Source organism: Bactrocera dorsalis, chromosome 2 (genome assembly GCF_023373825.1).
Source record: "Bactrocera dorsalis isolate Fly_Bdor chromosome 2, ASM2337382v1, whole genome shotgun sequence".
NCBI classification, from domain to species: domain Eukaryota; kingdom Metazoa; phylum Arthropoda; class Insecta; order Diptera; family Tephritidae; genus Bactrocera; species Bactrocera dorsalis.
The window spans coordinates 37193713-37216390 of NC_064304.1; the positions used below are offsets into that span (position 1 = coordinate 37193713).

General features: G+C 34.2%; 2 protein-coding genes across 10 annotated transcripts in view; one reads left to right on the forward strand and one right to left on the reverse strand.

The window, feature by feature from the left end:
* Nucleotides 1-5854, forward strand: part of LOC105226369 (shootin-1) — a 49929-nt gene extending 44075 nt beyond the window's left edge. For all 3 annotated transcript variants that reach the window (XM_049448965.1, XM_049448968.1, XM_049448966.1), the window contains one exon: nucleotides 5012-5854. In XM_049448965.1, the coding sequence (XP_049304922.1) occupies nucleotides 5012-5175 (164 nt within the window). In that variant the 3' untranslated portion in view covers nucleotides 5176-5854. The remainder of the gene's footprint in view (nucleotides 1-5011) is intronic.
* Nucleotides 5855-9972: 4118 nt separating this feature from the next.
* The window catches only part of LOC105226419 (dedicator of cytokinesis protein 1), a 66591-nt gene continuing 53885 nt past the window's right edge, over nucleotides 9973-22678 (reverse strand). For 4 of the 7 annotated variants that reach the window (XM_049448972.1, XM_049448971.1, XM_049448970.1 and 1 more), the window contains exons 14-24: nucleotides 22037-22150; nucleotides 17986-18826; nucleotides 16700-17745; nucleotides 16359-16632; nucleotides 16179-16291; nucleotides 15807-15922; nucleotides 15641-15724; nucleotides 14988-15066; nucleotides 14725-14901; nucleotides 13634-13790; nucleotides 9973-12222 (exon numbers count right to left, since the gene is read on the reverse strand). In XM_049448972.1, coding sequence (XP_049304929.1) covers nucleotides 11945-12222; nucleotides 13634-13790; nucleotides 14725-14901; nucleotides 14988-15066; nucleotides 15641-15724; nucleotides 15807-15922; nucleotides 16179-16291; nucleotides 16359-16632; nucleotides 16700-17745; nucleotides 17986-18826; nucleotides 22037-22150 — 3279 coding nt within the window. In that variant the 3' untranslated portion in view covers nucleotides 9973-11944. The other 3 variants (XM_049448973.1, XM_049448974.1, XM_049448975.1) reach the window with 3 other exon arrangements.

Sequence of the window (22678 nt, forward strand, 5' to 3'; positions counted from 1 at the left end):
TAATGTCAACATATGAAGCACCCGCCGTTTTTGGGAAACAGCCCCAAGCTATGAGATAATCTCCTCCATGCTTCACCGGTGATTGTATGTAATGTGGTTTCAAGCGATCAGAGGGTTCACGCTACACTCGCTTACGGTTTTAGGAATATTTAGATATTGTTTTGCAAACTCTGGTCCGTTTTCCATATTCGCAATGGAAATCATATATCGATTTTTGCAACATAGTTTTTCAAACGTGATGTTCGTATTTTCCTTTGCTTTGTACTAATGTAAACATCCAAACCTAAGCTTTCGATCAACTGCCTCGATGAAATTTCTCGTGGTTTTCGGCAACTTTTCTTCATGCAAGTCGCTCAGCGTGTATGGAAATTCTGGGCTCCACCGTATTTCTTTTCTTGAAGTTTTCAAAAATATTTCTTGCCCTTCCGATCGAAATGGAATATTTTTCAGATATTTTTTGATACGTTTCGCCCTTTTTTATCTTCTACATTTAAGTTCCGAATTTCTAATAATGTAAGAAGAATGTCACCTACCTAATTTTGTCGAAATCGATTAGTCGGGTCCCGAGATATGGGATTTCACCATAAAATTGGCGGTGCCACTCACATCATCTAATCTTCACCCCGGCTCCTATAAAACTTTCTTATACCATCTCAGTGGTAAAATTTAATGTACATATCTGGCGTATTTAGTTATTGATTTATAGCGCTTTTAGTAGTTTTTAACAGTATCATTATATGGGGAATGAGTGGGGTTAACCTCCAATTTCTTCCTTTTTAACACTGGCGGTAGAAATTCTTATGATATTTGTACCCAGCAAATTTGATTGTTTTAGGGCGGGGCCACACTTTTTCAAAAATGTTTGCTCCCAGGTGCCACTTGCCATGAGTGATCCTCTGTACCAAATTACAGATTTATATCTTAATTTAGTGCTTAGTTATGGCACTTTATACGTTTTCCGTTAAGGACGATTTGAAGTCCTATTACGCCCATTTACGAACTCGACTTTTTTTGTACTGAAGAACCCATGTAAGTACCAAGTTTCATCGAGATATCTCAATTTTTACTCAAGTTACAGCTTGGACGGACGGACGGACGAACAGACAGACAGTACGGATTCCAACTTTTCCCGCCATCCTGATCATTTATATATATTAACCCTATATCAATCTCGATTAGTTTTAGGTGATACATACAACCGTTAGGTGAACAAAACTATAATACTCCGTAGCAGCTGGTTGCAAGAGTATAAAAAGTATTCGAAGTAGTGATTAAGGTTCTTTAAATGTTGTGTTATGTAATGCAAATTATATTATACAACAAGAACCGAAGCTAGAATACCCTTCACAAATAAACAAAATTTCTTTAAAAGAACTTTGATCGTTCAGTTATATGTTATTGTTATCCGATCTAAACAATTTTTCGAAGATTACATTATTGTCTAAGCAGTAATTAATGCCAAATTTCGTAAATATATCTCGTCAAATGCTGAAATTTCCCAAACACGCACTTTATTCCGTTCGTTGCGTTTTTATGACAGCCATATACTATAGTGATACCATATCGGCCGCTCTGACAAATGTGCAGCATCTTTATGAGACGGTGCACAATTTCAGATCGATATCTCAAAATGAGGGAGGTGGACAGACCGACATGGCTAAATTGTATAGCTCGTCACATTATTCATTTAGATATATTTTTTATGCGGTCTCCGACTAATATTTGTATATATTTTCTGAGTGTTAAAAAGTTTGTAGCAAACTTAATATAGCCTGTTCAGGGTCTGAGACCTTAAATGTGACCAAAAGCCTTGAGCACAGCTGAGAAATTGTATTTTTTCATCATCATCATCATCCTATGGACTATTGCCTTTCTACCCCAAACATAACCCAAATAATTTGCTAAATTTGTTTCTCCGAGTGGCATATAATATTTTTTTGATATATCTTCAATATTTGTTGCATGAAAATAATTTTTAAAGTGTGTGAGAATTTCGCATGTTGAAAGACGCATACAAAATCACATATAAATATACCTACGCAACTTAAGCATATTTTCACAGATTGATTGCTTTGCTCATGCCATCATCATCATTTCATTTTTTTTTATCTTTGATTATTGAGTATTATTGTTTATTTGCGTTTTGTTTGTCATTTTTGGCGCTTTCAATTCCATCACACACATGCCAGCAACACAGCAGACGCTTATGTTAAGAGCCTTAAACGCATGCAACGTGCTCTGCGCGTGCCAAAAACGAGTGTGGAAGGAGACACACATGTGTGTTGGCTGCCGTTCAACAAGTCGTATACGTAACATATTTGGTGTTGGCGTGTGAGCTTTACCAACGTTTTATACCAGTTGTTGCTTATTTCCTCTGCTTCGCTGCATAAGGTGGCAAATACTACTGCTAGTGCTGCTACATTGTTGTTGTTATTACTTTTTATTTTTTTTTATATTTTCGCTGTCTTCTTACTCGGTAGTAGTTTTGCATGCACGTCCTTCGTTGTAAGACCAGAAGATTTATTTTAATTTTCTGCGATTTTTTCTTCTCACATTTCGTATTTGTTTACGGTTTATTTTTTTTCGTTTCTACTCTACTTTTCTTTCACAGTTATCTTTACTATTGCTGTATTTTCATCTCGTCATTAAATTAGATGTACTATATTATATATTATTATATTATCTTTGGCATGCTTTAAAACTCCTAAGGAAAAGTTAAAATGCTTTATTTTTTGGACTTTAGTAAATATGTCGGCATGCAACAAGGGGTATCAGAAATGTGTTTTTTTTTGTTTGGCGGAAATGAAAATAAGTCGAAACTTTTTGAATGACATCAAGGTGTTAGATGGCCTCGCGGTATTTTTTTTGAAAAAGAAAAAAAAAATAAAAAATTAAATTAAAAAATATTTTTATGTATATATTGAAAAGCTAGTATTTTACTATCAAATTTCTATTAGTTATTTATTAAAATTACAAGAATACAGGAAAATTAAAAAGAAAAATAAAAGAATGAAACACGGTAATAAAATAGAACATGAGTGATAAATTTAAATATTGGTTGAAACTGGGTTATATCAGATAGCTGAACCTTAAAATGTTGGATATATGTACTAAGTACATTGTACTTATACAAGGTTCGTTCCAAATAAGAATCTTTTTGAATCTTGCGCCCCTTGGTGGCGCCATCTATATGTCGATTAGTGCGTTAGAATCCGCTATCTTTGTCGATTGTCCAGTGCGAATTTCAAGACATTACATCGATTGCAAGCGAAGTTATTGCGTTTTAAGTGTCAGTATGTTTCTGTTATCGGTGCGAAAATGAGCTTCAAACAAAGAGCCAACATTAAATTTTGTTTTAAAATTGGTAAAACTTTTACCGAAACGTTTCAATTGATGAAACAAGTTCATGGCGATGATTGCCTATCTCGTAGCAGAGTGCACGAGTGGTTTCAACGTTTTCAAAGTGGCCGTGAGGACATAAATGACGATAAACATGTGGGCCAATCAAAATCCGTGATCACCGGAAATTCCATCGAAACTGTGCGTGAATTCATCAAAAATCAGCCGAAATCATCATTGAAATTCATGGACATGGAATCGAACATCTCCAAAACATCGATTTATCGCATTTTGACCGAACATTTGGGCTTACGAAAGCTGTGTGCACGGTTTGTTCCGCACAAATTGACTGACGACCAAAATTTGCTCTCATCGATCGCCGCTTGTGACCGATTATTTGACCAAAAATCACATTTTAACCATTGACCACTACCCATATTCATCTGATATACCACCGCGCGACTTCTTCCTTTTTCAGAAGAATGCATTTGCCCATGAAGGGAAATCGGTATGCAGACGTTGCAAAGGCTTGCACCGGCATACTGACCCCATTCCGGCCACCAAGCTAAAACACTCGTTCGACATGCTTTTGGACCGTGCAAAAAGCTCTATTGAAACAGAAGGAGACTATTTTGAATAAAATAAATTGAATTTGCCAAAAAAAAACCATTTATTCTATTTTTTTTTTTTACTTTGGAAAACACCTTGTACATAGAATATGATTAATGTGACGCGCTTCGTAGAACTTAAGATAATTTTTACCGCATAAGCATAAAAAAATTCTTTTAGAGTAATCTTTAATGCTATGGAACTTCAGAAAAATTTAAATTATTCTTTGGTTTTTTTATATCATTTAAATGCAAATTCGAGTATGTGATTATCGCACCTGCTTTTTGCAAGGCCTTCCTATTTGTCTAATTTTGCGTAATTTTTGTCAGCCTAAGATTCCTTAATATCCCATTAAAAAGGTGAATGATCCAACAATGCCGGTATCGGCGTATTATTAGTATTATGAATATTAACGATGTGTTAATGAAATTATTAAAAACAATTTAAAATAATAATTTTGCATTGTGATTTGCCAAATATTACAGAATATAACTATCAAACGGAGGTTACTTTGACAGCTGGTGTGACAGCTACCTCTGCAGGAAAATTTATACCTAAAAAAATCATCTTATACATATGTATGTATATTTGTGCATTTTATTCATCGATTAAACTTTAGGAAATTTCAAAAATATTATAGTAACCGGTTAAATAGTTTTCAGCTTTCTTTTTCCCCCTCATCTTTTCTTTACTTTACCTTCTCAGCCTTAGATTGCATTAATTGTATGTTTGTAAATAACACCAAAGAGCTGTTAGTGATATATCGAATAGTTAATTTGCAAATAATTAATACTAAAAAAGTTATTTTAATATTACTTATTGCCAAATGTGTTAAAATAATTGAATCATCGCCTCGAATAACGTTGTAAGTGCCATTCATAGCCGATGGCACTTACAACGTTATTCGAGGCGATGCTTCAATTGTAAAATATCAATATGTGTATAACTAAAACACATTATATCTATCACATACACATTGTCTCTAACTGCCACCAATAAACTTTCGCTGTCATTTTTAAACCGTTAGTAATAATTTCCCATTTGCATTTCTCTCTTTACACAGGTCTTGACGCTCTAGTGAATGAATTCAAGTCGGGACGTGTCACCTTGCGCCGCAATCGCCGCAAAACGCGTACAAACGAAGCACTGCAGGAAATGTTTCAAGTCTTAGAGATAAGTCAGAAGCAGAATCGCAACTCGAAAATCTGCATCGATATGAAATTTTGAACGGCATCCGAACCCGCCGCCCTTATATTTATATTTGTAGTAGTATTAGTTACTGATCTTACACCTATACACGCGCATGCATACACACGAATGTATTTTTTTTATCAATTGACCATTTTTTGAAATCCACATTTTAGACATGCTAGGCTTATTGTATTTGTATGTGTGTGTCTATAAATTTATATGTATGCACTTTTTGATAAGAATTGTCTATTAGATCTAAAATGTACGAGTATTTGTGCCTTTCACTCAGCTTTACAGCTCTTTTATATATTTATACGTGCATATTTATGTGTACAACGAACAAATAAGTGAACGAAAATGTGTAAACTCATAATTGTTTCCTGCTAATTTTGGCGGTTATTTATTTTTTCCTTTCGATATTACTTCCCTTACTTTTCTTTATAAAATTTTGTTTATTTTATTTTGACTACCACTCGTCTGTGACCACTCGTGTATACCCTTTTTTGCTTTAACGCTTAGCGCTTTCAATTATCTCTTTATAAAAAACATTCTTCTTCCTTAGGAATTTGTTTTAAAAATCTCTTTATAAAAAAAATTCAACTTCCTTAGGAAATTGTTTAAAAACGGTAACAATTTTTTTGTTAAAAAATTAGTAAATGCAAATGTTGTTTAATATCTTTTTAGAAAGTTGTATTTCTGTTAAATTTTCATTAAATACTTTTTATTAAAACAAAAATAATATTATTTAAACTCTTTAAGGGACACACATAGTGAGACAGCCTAAGAAAAAGCATCATTTCTCTCCAAGTAATCATTGGAACAAATTTAAAAAATTATAACCAATCGAAATAAAAAAAAAATATTTTCTTTATAAATTCACACTAGGTGTGTCCCTAAATGACGAATTACTATATTTTTTAATTAAAAAAAAAAACGAAAAAGCAAAAAAACAGATTAAATTTATTAATGCATTGTTCTCTACTTTACCTTATACAGTGACACATATACGTATAAACGCACTAAATATTAAAATCAAATACAAAAATATTTAAAAACAAATCCTAACCCCCAAAAGCGATAATTTATATTTGTAATTATATTTCCGTCTCACTCGAACTTTTTGCCATTACAAGCATTTAATAACTCTTAAATAATTTCTTAAATCTTGCCTCTAATCTACTTATAAATCTAATTATAACCTGTTTCTAACTCATACCTGTGTTCATTTTTAAATCACTTAACTTTTGGCAGCGATAATTTTTTTGCACGCTTACTTAATTTTACACACTGACAGCCAAGATCTTATATTTTTTAAAATGTACACTTTATATATCTCAATTAACTTTAAAAAAATTTTAAGCAATAAAAAAATTTTCGAAATTTGTTGGTTTTATTTATTTATTGGAATATAATTAGGTGCCATATCACTAGTTTAATATAGGTCCGCTGAAAAGATTTTTTTAATTTTACCAATGCAAGGCTTAGTAATCTGTATCCCGAGTTGTAACGGCTGATCCAAGTAGAGGTACTGTTTTCAATAACCTTTTCTTGACAGATCACGCGTGAGTCGTGTTAAGCTGTCATGTTATTTTTGTTCAGTATTGTTTGGCATTTCATCATGGAAATACTTACACCTGAGCAACGTTTACAAATCATTCAACTTTATTAGGAAAATTCACGTTCTGTAAAGAATGTGTTTCGCGCTTATTGCCAACATAATCGGCCTACTGAGCGTACTATTCGCAAGGCCATCAGCCATCTTGAGACCCAGCATTCATTGTTGGATACTATTCGACCGAATAGATCACGTCCAGCTCGCAGTAAAGAAAATATAGCAGCCGTAGCTGAGAGTGTACACGAAGACCGTGGAGAGTTGATTCGGCGCCGTTCGCAGCAATTCGAACGGACGTATGGAACGACTTGTTGCATTTTACGTCGAGATCTTACATTGAAAGAGCATTAAATACAGCTAGTGCAAGAGGCGACATCGCTTTGCTTTATGGGCCTTTAAAAAATTCCAAAAAGATCCGACGTTTTCGAGGCAAATTTTGTTCAGCGAAGAGGCCCATTCCTGGCTCAATGGGTATGTAAACAAGCAGAATTGCCGCATTTGGAAAATTGAAGAGCAACCTGAAAAGTTTGAAGAGCTGCCATTTCACCCAGTAAAAAAACAGTTTGGTGTGGTTTGTGGGTTAGTGGAGTCATTGGTACATATTTCTTCAAAAATAAGTCCGGGTGGAACGTAACCGTTAATAGCGACCGTTATCGCGGCATGATAATCGACTATTTGATGTCTGAAATTGACGCTCATGATCTCGGCGACATTTGGCTTCAACAAGACGGCGCTACTTCTCACACATGGCATCGAACAATAGTTTTATGGGGAGAATACTTCAGAGAGCAGATAATTTCACGTTTTGGGCACCAAGATCGTGTGACGTCACACCGTTACACTTTTTTCTTTGAAGATATTTCAAGTCTAAAGTCTATGTGGATAATTCCGTTTCGATTTAGGTATAGGAGCAAAACATCACACGTGTCATTCGTCAGTTACCAGTCGAAATGCTCGAACGTGTAATCGAACATTGAGAATACACTAAAATTTAGAGTTTAGCTTATCGACCACATTATGGAAATCGCTGAGTCTGAACATCATCGTCATATAGGCAAAGTTTTTTTGTTAAACAGCTAAAAAAGAACCTAGAGACCATTGGGGGCATTTTAATAAGGCTGGATACAAAAAGAAGCTCAATATATCGGCAGCATATGAATTAACGAAAAAAAAACGTCGTGAACCGAAATTCAATCCTCGAATATCTGTTGAATTCAAACAATATTTATTCATTGTTGAAATGGCTGATTACTGGTTGTTGGTTGGGTCACTTACGACAGTTTCAAGCGATACGGGTTTGGTCGGATTGGAAGGAAATTACCTAGTGATTTTATTTCGCTGGTGAAAAATTCGACTCTAGAGACGCTTGTGGAAATCGACTATCACAGTTTTTTTCCTATAGCGGTGAGGGTTTCTCTGAGAGCAAACCTTCAGTTTAATGCAAAAATAATGGATTTCATTTTAGTTAAGTTTAATTTATATATACTTACATTTATAAGGTGCGTTCCAAAATAAACAGGAACATTTTTGAATCTAGCGCCCCTGGTGGCGCCATCTTTATGTCGACTAGTGTGTTAGAATCTGCTATCTTTGTGCGAATTTCATGACATTTTATCGATTGCAAGTCAAGTTATTGCGTTTTAAGTGGCAGTATGTTTGTGTTATCAGTGCGAAAATGAGCTTCGAACAAAGAGCCAACATTAAATTTTGTTTTAAAATTGGTAAGGCTTTTACCGAAACGTTTCATTTGTTGAAACAAGTTTATGGCGATTGCCTATACCGTAGCAGAGTTCACGAGTGGTTTCAACGTTTTCAAAGTGGTCGTGAGGATCAACATGTGGGCCAATCAATCTCCGTGTTCACCGGAAATTCCATCAAAATTGTGCGTGAATTCATCAAAAATCAGCCGAAATCATCAATGAAATTCATGGAAATGGAATTGAACATTTCCAAAACATCGATTTATCGCATTTTGACTGAACATTTGAGCTTATGGAAGGTGTGTGCACAATTTGTTCCGCACAAATTGACTGACGACCAAAATTTGCTTTCATCGATCGCCGCTTGTGACCGATTATTTGACCAAAAATCACATTTTAACCATTGACCTGATATACCACCGTGCGACTTCTTCCTTTTCGATAAAATGCGTTTACGCATGAAAGGAAAGCGTTATGCAGACGAAGAGGCCATTCAAAAGGCTTGCACCGGCATACTGGCGGTCATACCGGCCAACGTGCTAAAACACTCGTTCGACCTTTCTAATGGTCCGAATGACGAATGAATGAAATAATGCATTTTACATTGAACGATCGCTGAATAACTGGATGTATTCGTTAGCTGAAACATTCTAGCCATAAATTCAGAATAATATCTAAGTGAAATCTTGTATGCAAAAGAACCTCATGCCTATGGGCTCAAGTAGATTCTGGCTCTGAAAAATATTATCTAAAACAAGTAAGAAAGGACTAAGAATCAAAGCCAGGGAAATACTTTAAGGTGTGACACGATACATTTAAGCGTAATGGTACCATTCCACTTCTGAATATTGTCACGATACACATGCTAGGACAAACGAACTTTTATGGTAACTAAATTAAATGAATAAAGAAATACAAAAATATATTAGCGTAGTTTTACAGCAGTCGACTCGTCTTCGATGGTGCTCTTAGGCTTCTCCTTCTCTTGACACCGAGTCGTGTTTTCTGTCGTAAAATAAGTTTAGATGCGTATTTCAATGGCATGACAGGTGTAAAACGTCAACCAGAGAATCGAAATCCAAGCAATTTTTTATATACATACATACATATACTATATATAGCTCATAGACTGATTTGTTAGAAAAACGAACACCATTATATGTATTATATGGCAGTTGGGGTAGTATCGACCCGATTTCATCTATTTTTCCCAATACCATGGAGTAAAGTCAGCCAGATATTTGAAAATTCTGATATTAGTTATATGGCATATAAATCAAAAAAATTGGTATAAAGAAATAATGGCTGAATAGCGAGCAGTTATACCAAAAGCTAAAAATTAGAGAGTGTGAATCGAACAACAACTGGTATAAATGTAATAGACTTGCATGATCAAATAGCGGAAGAATTACTGAGCAGTTACTTATGCCATTTTGATTAGCCGACTAATGGCTCACCCTTTTAAAAGATATATTTACATACATACTAAATAATTTTCTTCCACGGATTAACACTCAAACATTCATTGTTTATCCTGTAAGTGAATTGACATTTTATTTAATCTTAATAAATCTTTGGTGAACATATTAATTAAAAAAATAATAATAATTACATTAAACAAAGATTGCGGCGCATGCCAAATTCCATTTAGGTATATATGTACGTAGTAATTGAGTTGTCATTGCAAAAATTGACAAATAAACGAAATTAAATAGTAACTTACGCGATACTTTTGAGTAGATTGTGAATGATAAGTTTTAAAATACTATAAAGCGAATAATTAAGTTAAATTAAAAATGCACACGCACACACATATAAGCGTGTGTGTCTGTGTCTATAAGATAAGGCAACACAAACAATTGCATTTCGCGGTAAAGTAAAATAAAATTAAATTAAATAAGTGCAATAAGCTGACTTTCGCTAGAGGTCGGCTTATTTACCGTTAACATTATTTTTTTTTTTTGTGCTTATAAAAATTGTAAATTTTATGCTATGTGTGTATAAAGTACACAATAAATACGTTAAAAACGCGCTCTGTTCGTAACATATAAACATACTTATTGATATTAAAAAAAGTTCTGCTGCTTAAAAACTATTTAGTACATATTTTGCTATATAATAACGAAAGTTTACAAATCAAATGCTGGCTTACATTATTTAATTACATACATATGCAGTTTTGTTGTTATGCAATTTGCTATTCACGGTACTTTTTAATTTCATCAAGTTATATAATTTGTTTTTTTTTTTGGATTTTTGTATCATTTCAAAATAGTTGTACATGTAAATATGTATGAACTTGTATAAATAGTGTCTCTGTTCAGTTTGAATAACAAAATTTTCGTGGCACTTCTGTCATAAGTAATAACAAAGTAAATATTATTTTTATAAAAAAGTGCAAATGCTTTTCGATTTTTGCTATATTTTTATTTGTTAGTTTCATTTTCGTATTAAAAATGCTTTTGTAAATTTTTGCTATTTAAACATTACATTTAACACGCTTTCACTCGACTTCGTTAACAACGAATACTGAAATTATGTTGCGATAAATTCAGTTGTGTGTGTGGGTGTGTGTATGTTTGAAACCTTTAATTGGCTCGTGGTGGTCGTTTTACTATAACTAATTAAATCATAATTGCTGTACACATAAATACAGACACGAACATATTGAAAGTTCACGGCGAAATTATTATGAACTCAGCTGTGAGCACTTTGTACACAGCGAAGTGCCTAATTGGCTTGAAATTAAATTAATTAAATAAAAGAATAAATAAAATGCATATAAATAAACATATACACATGTATATTATATACATATACATATATATGTAAAGTAAATAAGACTTACTTGCCTATATGTGCGTTTAGTTAAGTTAGGAAGACAAGTAGTTTAATAACTAAAGAAATTTGCTCAAGCCGAAACGTTTGTACAACTGAAACGCAAAGTTCAATAAAAACTCTGAAATAGCTTAATATCGTTAACTATATTAAATTACATATATATATATATATGTATATTGCTGCTATCAACGCTAAACGCTTTCGTTTTGTTCTAACAAAAGTGTGCGTGTGTGTGTGTTCCTGGGAAATGAGTGCCAGCGCACGCTCGTTGCTATGTACATGGTTGTCGGCCAGACGAAAGGCACGCCAACACCCAAACAATTATTTATGATTTTTGTTTAAATTACATTTTTGGCACTTGTTTATTTGTATTGCTGCATTAACGCATCAATTCCTTTAGTTCGGACTTCATTGTTCTCACTCTTCTTCTCATCGCGCGCTCTACAGGTGTATGCCAGGCAACTGACCACTTATGTTTGCAGTCGCCAAGCAATCAATGACTCAATCACACGCACTCAAATATCAATTTTGATTATGGCTTCACTTTCACAGCGTTAATTACTTTACTGCTTTGTATTACTTTTTTAAATATTTTCGCTTTCGCGTTTAGCAGGACTCGGACGTCATACGCAATTGCTTGCCCAGCCACAAGTTATGGAATGTGTTTGCTATTGCGCGAGGGTTTTGGTGGCGGTGTGGGTGGCCGTTTTTCAGTAAGCACGAAATTTTTGGCCTCCACATATTCGTAAGAGCTATTTGAAATACTGGTGTGTTGCGTCGTAGTCGTCACGAGGGTTTGTGTGTAGGGACCAACAAGCGGTATGGGGAAGTCCATGCTGTAAGTAAAACTGCTAAAATCAGTGGAGTCACGTGTTTTTGCTGGTAGCGGTGGCGGTATGAGATCCTCCTCCGATGTGGAATCTGTTGTATCTGAAAAATAGAAATTTAATTAACTCAAATTATGGATTTAATATAAATTTTTGAAAACATAAAGTCATAAAAATTCGATTATTCTATCGGTTTTAAAAAAATTAAAGGGTTACATGGGTTTATGGATTTCAAAAAATTTAATTTTGTTTATTGTCTTATTAAATTTTGTAACACCGAATAATAGTTTCGGAGATACAGATTTGAGTACTTGTGCTTTAGAGGCTAGTTAGTGCGCCGTTTTCAAACGCGTTCATCTCGTAACTGTGTTTTTGAAGTCAGTTGGGAAGATTTCTCGAGAACTTCATGCAATTTTACATAGTCTTTGAGAGACAATTCTTAGACTTGGGCAAAGTTTTTTTTCGATTATAACTATTTGAAAAAAAATGTCGCGAAATTTTCATTTTTTTTTTTAAGTCTGTCAAAAATTCAATTTTCAGCTTTATTTTTTTATTTCGTCCAAGTTTTAAATTAATATTTTAACTAAAGCACGTATTTTTCACTTTAGATGATCCTGTAAGGAGTTGGCCCATTTTTTCCGATGGCTCAACGGAAATGGCTTCGTAATGGCTGCGTTCAAAATATTTTGTTTCCAAAAATTTCAGAATTTCTTTGTTAGTAGTGTATGTTTGTAACAACAAAAAATTCTAATAAAATATTTCATTTTTTATATGAGAAAAAAATTGATGAAAAATGCTGTTTTTTACCCGAGGAAACTCATGTAACCCTTTAAAACAATTGTAACCCTTTGAAAGAATTGTAACTCCTTAAAACAGTTATGAAATGTAAAATAATTTTACAAAAAGATAAGGTCTAAAAATTTACATAGGCACTAGATACCGCACTTTTTTAAAAAAAATTTATATTTGAGAAAAGTCAGAAATGATCTTCGTTCAAATCTAGTTTCCATAAAACATTTTTCAACAGATTAATTATTTTTCATTTAAACATAAATAAAGACATCGAAATAAAATTGTATAGAGTCACCCTAGTTTGAGATAAATATGTTCTAAGAACGATCTATATTTTGTCTAGGTTTATATCCTTAATAAATTCTTGATCAATATGTGAGTCATTAGTCATACATGAGAATAGTCAGAAGATTAAAACCTAATGTAAAATCAAAGACTCTATACGCTATATAACCATAATCCGAATTCTGCGTCTAAGCTCACTCTAAAATGGATATTTCAAACAAAATGTAAACTTTGTTAAAATTAGCATTGGGTAAGCTGCTGTCCAAAATCGGACAATTAATTTGCCACATTTTTCACAATCTGTTTTTGTAGGCATTTCGATAATCCACCCGAACTTCTCCCCATACGAAATATTCACTTATTTTTCTTTATTTTCGATTTGTCTATTTTTAAGAACCACAGTTTTACTATAAGTAATTTGTGAACTCTTTACTCACCAACTGAATTCCGATTACTGCTGTCAGCTCCTGACAGCGAGTGCGCATCTGTGCTGGAGAATCCCTTCATGCCGGTTGTGGGTGTAGCTATACTGGCAGGACGTGACATGCGACGTTCCTTTTCTTTCTCAGAGCGTAATGGACGCTTTGTGGTTAACTAAGGTGTAAATAATATATATATATAAATCAAATTTAAAATAAAGAAGTAACTTTTAATAGACATTGGAGAAACATGGATTTTTAATTTAAAATTTTTTAAATTAAATTTTTTATTTAAAATTTTTTAAATTAAATTTCAAATGGATAAACAAGAAAAAACGTTAACAACGGTTGCAACGAAGCTATACCCTTCACAGGTGCATCTTTTATTTGCATAAAATTTTCAATTTTCAATATTTTGATGGATCAGTTTGAATGGCAGTAATATGCTTTAATAGTTCGATCTGAACAATTTATGCGGAGCTAGTAGCGTTACCTTAGATAATAGTCTATACTAAATTCCGAGAAGATAACTTGTCAAATAAAATAGTTTTTCATACAAAGACTTAAGTTTGATCTGTATATGTGTTTCCGAGAATTGAGTAGCTTCCTGGAGCGAAAAAGACGAATGCAAACTATCAGTTCGATATCTCAAAAACTGAGGAACTAGTTCGCGTTTATACAGCGGACATAGCTTAATGTTGTTGTTGTTGTAGCGGCAAAATTCTGCCGAGTTGACAGTCCTTGGCCGGATAAAAATCCGGGTTTGTGCCGGTTACGTCGACCCGACTGTCATGGGAACGGACATATCGATTCGATTCAGCTGGTCACGCTGATAAATTATTAAATACTTATCAGGGTCTCCGATGATTCTTTCTGGATGTTAAAAGCTTCTTGGCAAACATAATATACCCTGTTTTTGGTATAACAAGACAAATAATTTTAAAAATGTTGGTTTTTCAACTAGTTTGTCTGGTTTTAACGCAAGCATCTCAAGTTAGCTGATATATATGAAAACGACATTTTTTTAAATTATTTTAGTTTAATTATAAATACAAGTAAGTATATTCATTTATTTTGCTTTATGTAGTATATGTGTAATTTCCACTCACCTCTTGTGTCAACACTTTTGGATCCGGCGATTTGGCTGTCAAGGAAGTATTTGATGCGCTTGTTATAGATGCTATTGAAGTTATTGATTCCCGTTCGGGCGTTGAGGTTATTGTTGATAACGGTTGTGTATAAAATTTACTGTTGGCTACTGGTAAACTTAGCGTTTCACGATCCAACTATGACATAAAACATATACAAAATTAATTATAAATAATTCGCGTGGCATAAGGAACCACCAAGCGAGGCAACAAATTTCACAAACCTTTTTCATTGAGCGCCGTTTTGAGGGCGTTTTCTCTTTAGACTTGCTTTTTGTACTGGGCGAATGGCCGAGGCTAGGTCTGTTGATATTGTTGTGGATGTTGTTGAGGTACAAAAGAGAGAAAAATGGAAACGAAAAAGCGAACATTGCAAAAATAAGCAAAAAACCAAATAGGAAATCGAAAAATAAAGAAATTAAATTGCAAACTAATGGTGGAAAACAAATCAAACCAACAACAGAAACCGTGAGGAAAATTTAACAAAATTAAAATGTAAAATTTAATTAGAAAATGTTAAAATTTATCAATCATATAATTCATGGTAAATAAAAAAAAGTATAATAAAAATAATAAAAAAATAAAAGTATTTGCTTTAAATCAATCAGATTTTTAAACTAAAAATGCAGAGCACAAGGAACAAATGAGAAGGGGAATTTAATTGATTAGTATAACGTTCAGTCACCCGCAATTTCTTATAGTTGTGTATGTTGTGCATATATATAGTATGTACTTAAAAGGATATATATATATGTATTTATGTATATGGTGCGTGCTTGGTTGGGTTAGATACTCATAACGTAAGTGTTATTCAAATTAGTTTTCTACTTTTACTACAGTTGCATGCAAGTTATTTCTATTTGCATTACTGCGTTACCTTTGACTGAAATTAAACGCGAATGTTGATTTTATCGAACTGGTTTGTGGTCGTGCCGAGGAAGTAGATTTCGACAAGCCGCTACTGCGTTTGGGAATATAACGAATATAATATAAATATATAGTATATTTGTGAATTTGCGTCTAGCTTCATAGCTAATACTTACTCGGAAGAGCCCATGCTGGTTTCTGACAAGCGATTGTTGCCCTCAAACATGCCAGGCATAAAGGAACCATTGCGACGCATAATCACCGACTCGCGATCCAACTTCAAGTCACAAGTCTGCAAAATTTAATACACGCGTTAGAAAAACAAAAACAAAAACAAGAAAAAAAGTTAACTTCGGTTGCACCGAAGATATAATAGGCTTAATAAATAAAAAAAAAAGTGGTCCAATCTGAACAATTTCAACGAAGATTGTACCGTTGCTTTAATCCGTGCCGAATTTTATAAAAATATCTGTACAAGAACTTCGTACTATTTTATACCCTGTAAGGTATAAAAACTATATTTGAAATAATATCCGATTTCAACCTACCTTCTTGCCATATTTGCCCTCCACATTCGCCTGCATGTCAGCGAAACATTGCTCCATGTGCTCTTGGAAGAGTTTCAAAGTGTCTGGCGCGCGGTGCTTATGCAGCGTAATGGCTAAAGAGAGGATAAATGAGCGTTAATTTACTACTGTTTTTTTTTAATAAAAAAAATGTAAAAGTACCGATCTCGAGTAGCGGTATTTGCGATGCGATCAGATCCTTCAACTCCTCAACCAGATGCCTATCATCTAGGTGGTCCTCCAAATAGTCGTCAGTTAAGAAAGCGTTCTCATACTTGCTGAAACCGCCCATCACGGCTGGGTCGACAATGCCGGTGATTTTCATGCTCAACGTTTTTATATCCAATGTTTCGTCGTTTCGATGTTCGATAATCAGGTCGCGTATTTCCTTATTGGTCTTTTTCATTGTTTCAATGGCCAAAGCGATTGGTGAAATCTGTTATTTGAAGTTCAAGGGAATTAATAAATATTAAATTAATTATTTTCTTAATTTGTCGTCTTACTTTGAATTTCTTTGTTTCCGTTACGGGGAACCAACGCAGTATGCCCGGCAGCGGAAAGCTTGTGGTCATCACTATTCTTTCTAGCCACAGATTGCGCACATCATCTGGACCGCCGCCAATGCTTTCGCAACGCCTTGAAAACTGGAACTTTTGCACATTATTCGATGTGAAATACTTAACGATTTCACTCGACACCATCTTGCCCTCGAATTTGGTACAATTCTCATTCATTACCGGTTCCACTTTGTTCACCTGTATGAATTGTCCGTCGGCCTGCGTTATATCCTCACCCGGTAACTCTAGCGTCTGCATTAGCTCCGCTTGTGGATGTTGCGCTAAAATGCGCGAGCAAAAATCGCTCAAACGTTCGTAGTTCTCACCACGGAAAATAAAGGCTTTATTCTGTAGAAAGCGCGGAAAGCCCAAACCGTAGAAGCAAACACGGAAATACTCCGAAGTGTGGCGAAATTCTTTCAATATTTTCTCAAAGAATTGCGACATCTTGACCAAGAGTTTGGCTAACTTCAAATAGTCGTAGATTTCATTCTCGTACTCCTGCGCCAGCACTTTGCACATATCGATGGCGCATTCGAACATCAGACCGCGGTCAAAGTAGTCGATGATTTCATAGTAGAGCGCCTCTTTGAGCTCGCGATGTGTGCGACATGCCGTATGGCGGTGTGAGCGCAAGAGTGGCGACAACTCCGTGTCGTTCCACTGCAGCAATTCAGTGTGTAGTTTGAGCGTGAAGGCCGCCTCGGTGCAGTTGTTGAACTCCATATGTAGATCGCACAGCTTGTAGACATAACGTATGTACATCTCTTTGCGATTTACTTGCGAATAGAATTGTAAGAGCGAAAATGTGCAAGCCATGCGGTTCTCTTTGCTCTCGTCCTGTATAATGCAGCGATACTCGAGCAGACGTTCAATGAGTTTCGTCGCCATGTTCACGAATTTGGTGCCATCTATGTTGAGTGTGTTGTGCGCCTGACATTTCTCCAGCAGTATGCTGTGGAAGAGATCTTTGTACTCGGCGTCGCCTTTGCCTGCAAACGACGGGTTAAATGAGTGTCAGCATATTTTATATTTATAGAAAATTGGGGTTGCGAAATTTTTACTAAAAAAATTAAAAATTAAAAATCTGATTTTTAAACCGGATTTTGGGAATATTTTTTATTTGCAATACCGTAATTTTTAATAAAGATTAACGGCATAACAAAAAACGGTTAAATTCAATAATTTTTATTATAAAATTGCAACCTTGTAGCACATTTCTGGTTACTCACCTGCTCCGATTAATATGTCAAGCTTCTCAATCATTTCCGTTTCGAATTCGTTAAAGTTCGCTTTGTAATGCGCATTGTTGCGTTTCGTATCGCCGTAGCTGTTCGGCAGCATTTTCGAGCTGTAATATTCGCACTGCATCATATCGAAAAATATCGGTATGGTGGCCTTGCGCAATTCCACCTCGGGTATCATACTCATTTCGAGTATCGGCTCCACTAGTTGTGGCACAAATTTCGGCTTGTGTTCGCCTAATTGGAACCACATCTTGCGTATCTCTTGCGCTGTGTCCTTGCGTATATCACGATAACGTGCGAATATGATTTGTCGTTTATTATCGTTGAAATCGTTCAATTGTAACGGTGATTGTATGAGGAATGCTATGGAGCATTGGAAGAAATTCGACCACACTTGCTTCTCGAATGGATCGAAGAAGTGATCGATGATCACAACCGAGATGTGTTGTAATGAACGCAATATAACGGTATTCTGATGCATAATCATATCCATCCAATCACGTGAAAATACTGGCTTCTGATGTGGCGACACGAGCTCCTCGAAAACGAGCAATATTTCGATAATGAAGTCCTGCAGCTCGAAGCGACTGTTCAAATGCCATACGAAGATTTCATAATGTGCCGCATCCATGCGCTGCAGTATACCCAACATGATGGCCACCAAATTGCCGACCAATTGATTATCGCGATCGAGTGCGTGCGAGGTTTTGATTATGGTGCGCAGCAGGATGAGCATTATGTCGCGCACATCATTGTGTGTCTTGCCGATGTCCTTGCGGTACAGCAGACGCAGTATGTTGTTCATGATGACGATGCATTCGTTCACCTGTTGCGAGAGTTGAAATGGCGAAGAAAGCAATTTTAATATTGGTAAATTATTCACGAATAAAAATGAGTTGAATATAACCTAACTTTAAGCGCTTGGTATTTATATTTTTTGGAAAAACATTTTTTTTATCTTATCTTTAAAATATTTTTTTTTTATTCTACAGGAGTTTTGTGTTTTTTTAAATTTATTATAATTGCGTTTTTATTTTATCGCTTCTCTAAATTTGTTGCATATTCAACATAACCTAAAGTTTCACATAATGGCTCTCAATTCTTATGTAAATTTGTAAAAACATGAATAATGTTGAACACCTATAGAAATTTCATGGCATGTGTTGAAATAAAGTTGCCACCTATCATAATATTAAATTAATGAAAATATAAAAATTGCTTGTCCTCATAAACACTAAAAATAGTCATTCGAAAGATTTATATACATAAGCATTTAATTTGGGAATTTTTTTTGACAAAGTTGCCACTAATCGAAAAATACAAGATTATAAAGTATGCTAAATAAAAAAATAAAAATCCAGCTTCTTGGAGAGAAAAGATCGATATTTAAAAAACTGAGGGAGTAGTTCGCATACTTATATACATACGGACACTCTGCATAGCTAATTCGACGCAGATAATCATGCCGATCATATACAGTGTGGAGCAGGGATCGTGCTACAGAAACAAATCGGAATAACTTGTTTTCTGTGTGAGTCATCGACTTACTTTTTCTATTTGGCAGGTTATTTTTGAAGTTTTTTAAAAATTAATACTTGTGATACCGAAAATAGTGTTTGGGTAGTGCAGTGGTATCATGTTTTGCAGTCCTTCATTTCCGTCCAAAGCAAATTCAGACGGGATTTTGGCGGCACTGCACCGAGTAGATGGACCATTATTAGGTTGGTAAACATGTTCGCCAAATCTGGAAGTATCGCAGGAAACAAGCGCGGTTGTTGCATCGTCAATACAGGCAAACCCAAGTGTTTCCACTCGCAACTTGAAGTTACAGACGGTCATTGCAACGGATAATTCATTAATAGATTTTTTCCGTAAAAAGTTCAAATAACAAGGCGGTTAAACCCTCTGATATTGCCAAAAAAAGTAATATTGAAATGGCTGAAAAAGATAATAACTTGATAAATTGCCTGTTTATATCTAATGAGGTCCATTTTGATCTAAACGGAAATATAAACAAGCAAAATTGCCGTATATGAAGTGAATCAAATCCAGAAATAATCTACGCAATGAAACTTCACCCAGAAAGAGTGTGGTTCGCAGTTTCATCAAGGTGTATTGTCGGACTATACTTCTTTGAAGTAATTGACAATGGGCACCGTTATTTAAACATGTTCAATGAGTTCGGCGCAGAACATTGTATTGCTTTCAATGGCGTTTAGTTACAGCAAAATGGAGCAGCTGTACACATAGTCAGATCAGTTATTGTGAAGCTCCAACGAAAATTTGAAAAAAAATAAAAATCAAGATCGCTGGCCCCAAGGTCACCTGACCTGACTGCATCTGACTTATTTATGGGGTCATATCAGGCGAGAGAAAACCCACGATAACTGAGCCAATATCGACTTCAACTTTTCAGGCCACAATATAAATATAATTTTCTAATCTGGTATCGCATATGCGTGGCTGAGGTCATTTACGGTCCATCATTTTTAAAACTAATTAATTATATAAAATAAAATAAAATTTGCTTTACCAAAAAAATAAATAAATAAATAAAAGTAATATATTAAAAAAGCTATTACGATTTGTTTTTGTAGCATGATTCTGTATATATTTATAAGGTCTATAATAAAAAAGCTAGGACGTACAACCTTTTGGTTTTCACTTTTTTACCTAACCTCAAAACTGATGTAAAAATTCAAAAAAATTTTTACTTAACCTCAAAATTGATGTAAAAAGTCAAACACTTTTTTACCTAACCTCAAAATTGATGTAAAAATTCAATTACTTTTTTACCTAACCTCAAAATTGATGTAAAAATTCAATTACTTTTTTACCTAACCTTAAAATTGATGTAAAAATTTCAATACTTTTTTACCCAACCTCAAAATTGCTGTAAAAAATTCAAATATTCGAGTCTTTAGTTTTCCAAAAAAGTTTGAGGTAAACCTATTTTGACTTAAAATCGGAAAAGAAGTCTAATTTTCAATAGAAAATTCACACGTCAATATATATGCTAAGTCGATAGATGGTGTATAAAAATATACATGACTATGTAAAAATGTATAAAAAAACAACTAACTAAACTATTTAAACCTTTTTAAGAGCTACTTAGTTTTTATAAATAAAAATTGAAATAAGTAACAATTTTCGAAAATTCTTATAACACTACTTAAGCACTTTTCAAAGTTAAACACGACTTATAACACTTACAGCTAATTAATTAAGCGCTAAAACAAGTAAGCACAGTTTTAATAAAATACTAGGCTGACAAAACAAATTTAAGATATAATATATTTTTGCTTTAATGCTATTAACTGTGGATTATAATAAGCCGCTAAAGACAATAATTACAAAATATTATGCGCTAGATACATAAGTATGTATGTATATATATATTAAAAGCATTTTGCATTGATTACTCGATGGTTTACCAAAAAGCTGACACTTGTTGAGTGTTGTTGGAGATTAAAATTAAAAAAAGTCAAAATATCCTCGCCAAGTGCCTCTATTCACAATTACTCATAGAAATGTGTTTATATATGTGTGTGTACTACTGCTAAAGCTTAATTTCCTGTTGTTTACGATATTTTTTTACGTATGTTTGTATATATGTATGTTTGCTTGTGTGGTGAGGAAAAGTGGACGTACACACTTACGAACACGCCTACGACTAAATTGAACGGTAATAAATGAAAAGTACAAACAAAGTGTAATGGAGTTATAATACAAGCTTAAGCGCACACATGACAGACCTTCGAAAAGAAAAGAAAAAAAATTAAAAAAAAACGAAAGTAGTGCATAAATGCACCCACAACCACCCGCTGGACACCTGCTGAGTGTGTGCTGCTGGACGCAAACGCGCGTGTGCTGGTAACTATTACTTAGTGTTGTTGTTGCTCTTGTTGCTTTTCCCTATGACTTAAATGTATATCCGTGTTTGATTTAATTTAATTTTGTTTTTTTATTGTTGGTGGTTGTTGTTTTAATTTATTGCTTTTCGTATTTAGTAATTTATTGTTGTTTTTATTTTTACCTTTTGTTTGGCAGTTGTTTCACGCGTGTGCAGATGTGATTTTAACTGTCCGAGGACTTTAGCTGCTTTCGAGAGATTCTTTTCTTGTTGCCATATATCAGATTTCGGGTCACCCTAGACAATTCGATACACAAACATTTTGCAGAAAGCGAATAATACACACAAAAGTGTTTCAAATAGATTAACGAACGAGTGGTAAAAGTAAAACAAAAACAAAACAAGAGATGTATTGCATATACAATATTTATAGAAAAAAAAACAAATGTACAGAAATATATAGAGGAAAGTGTAGTTGTGTGCATGTTTGTATGTTTGTATGTGAGTCAGTTACTTTGAAAAAAGGATTTCTTCGATTTTCTGAGCGCACCAAGTGCTAGTATGTATGTGTGCGTGTGTATTAGTGACACACCTTAATGCAAATTATAGCTTTTTCTTTAAGAAACTGAAAATTTGTAGCTAAAAACGGAAAATTAAGGAAATACAACAAAAAATTTATTAAAATTAGAAATATTTATTAAAGTGCGGTGAACATTCCAATGATGAAGTGTGACGTTTTTATTATCGCCGCTAACTGTGTATATACTATTGGAGTTACAATATTGCTTAATAAAAAAGAGCTGTGTCTAGTTACTAGTTATTTAA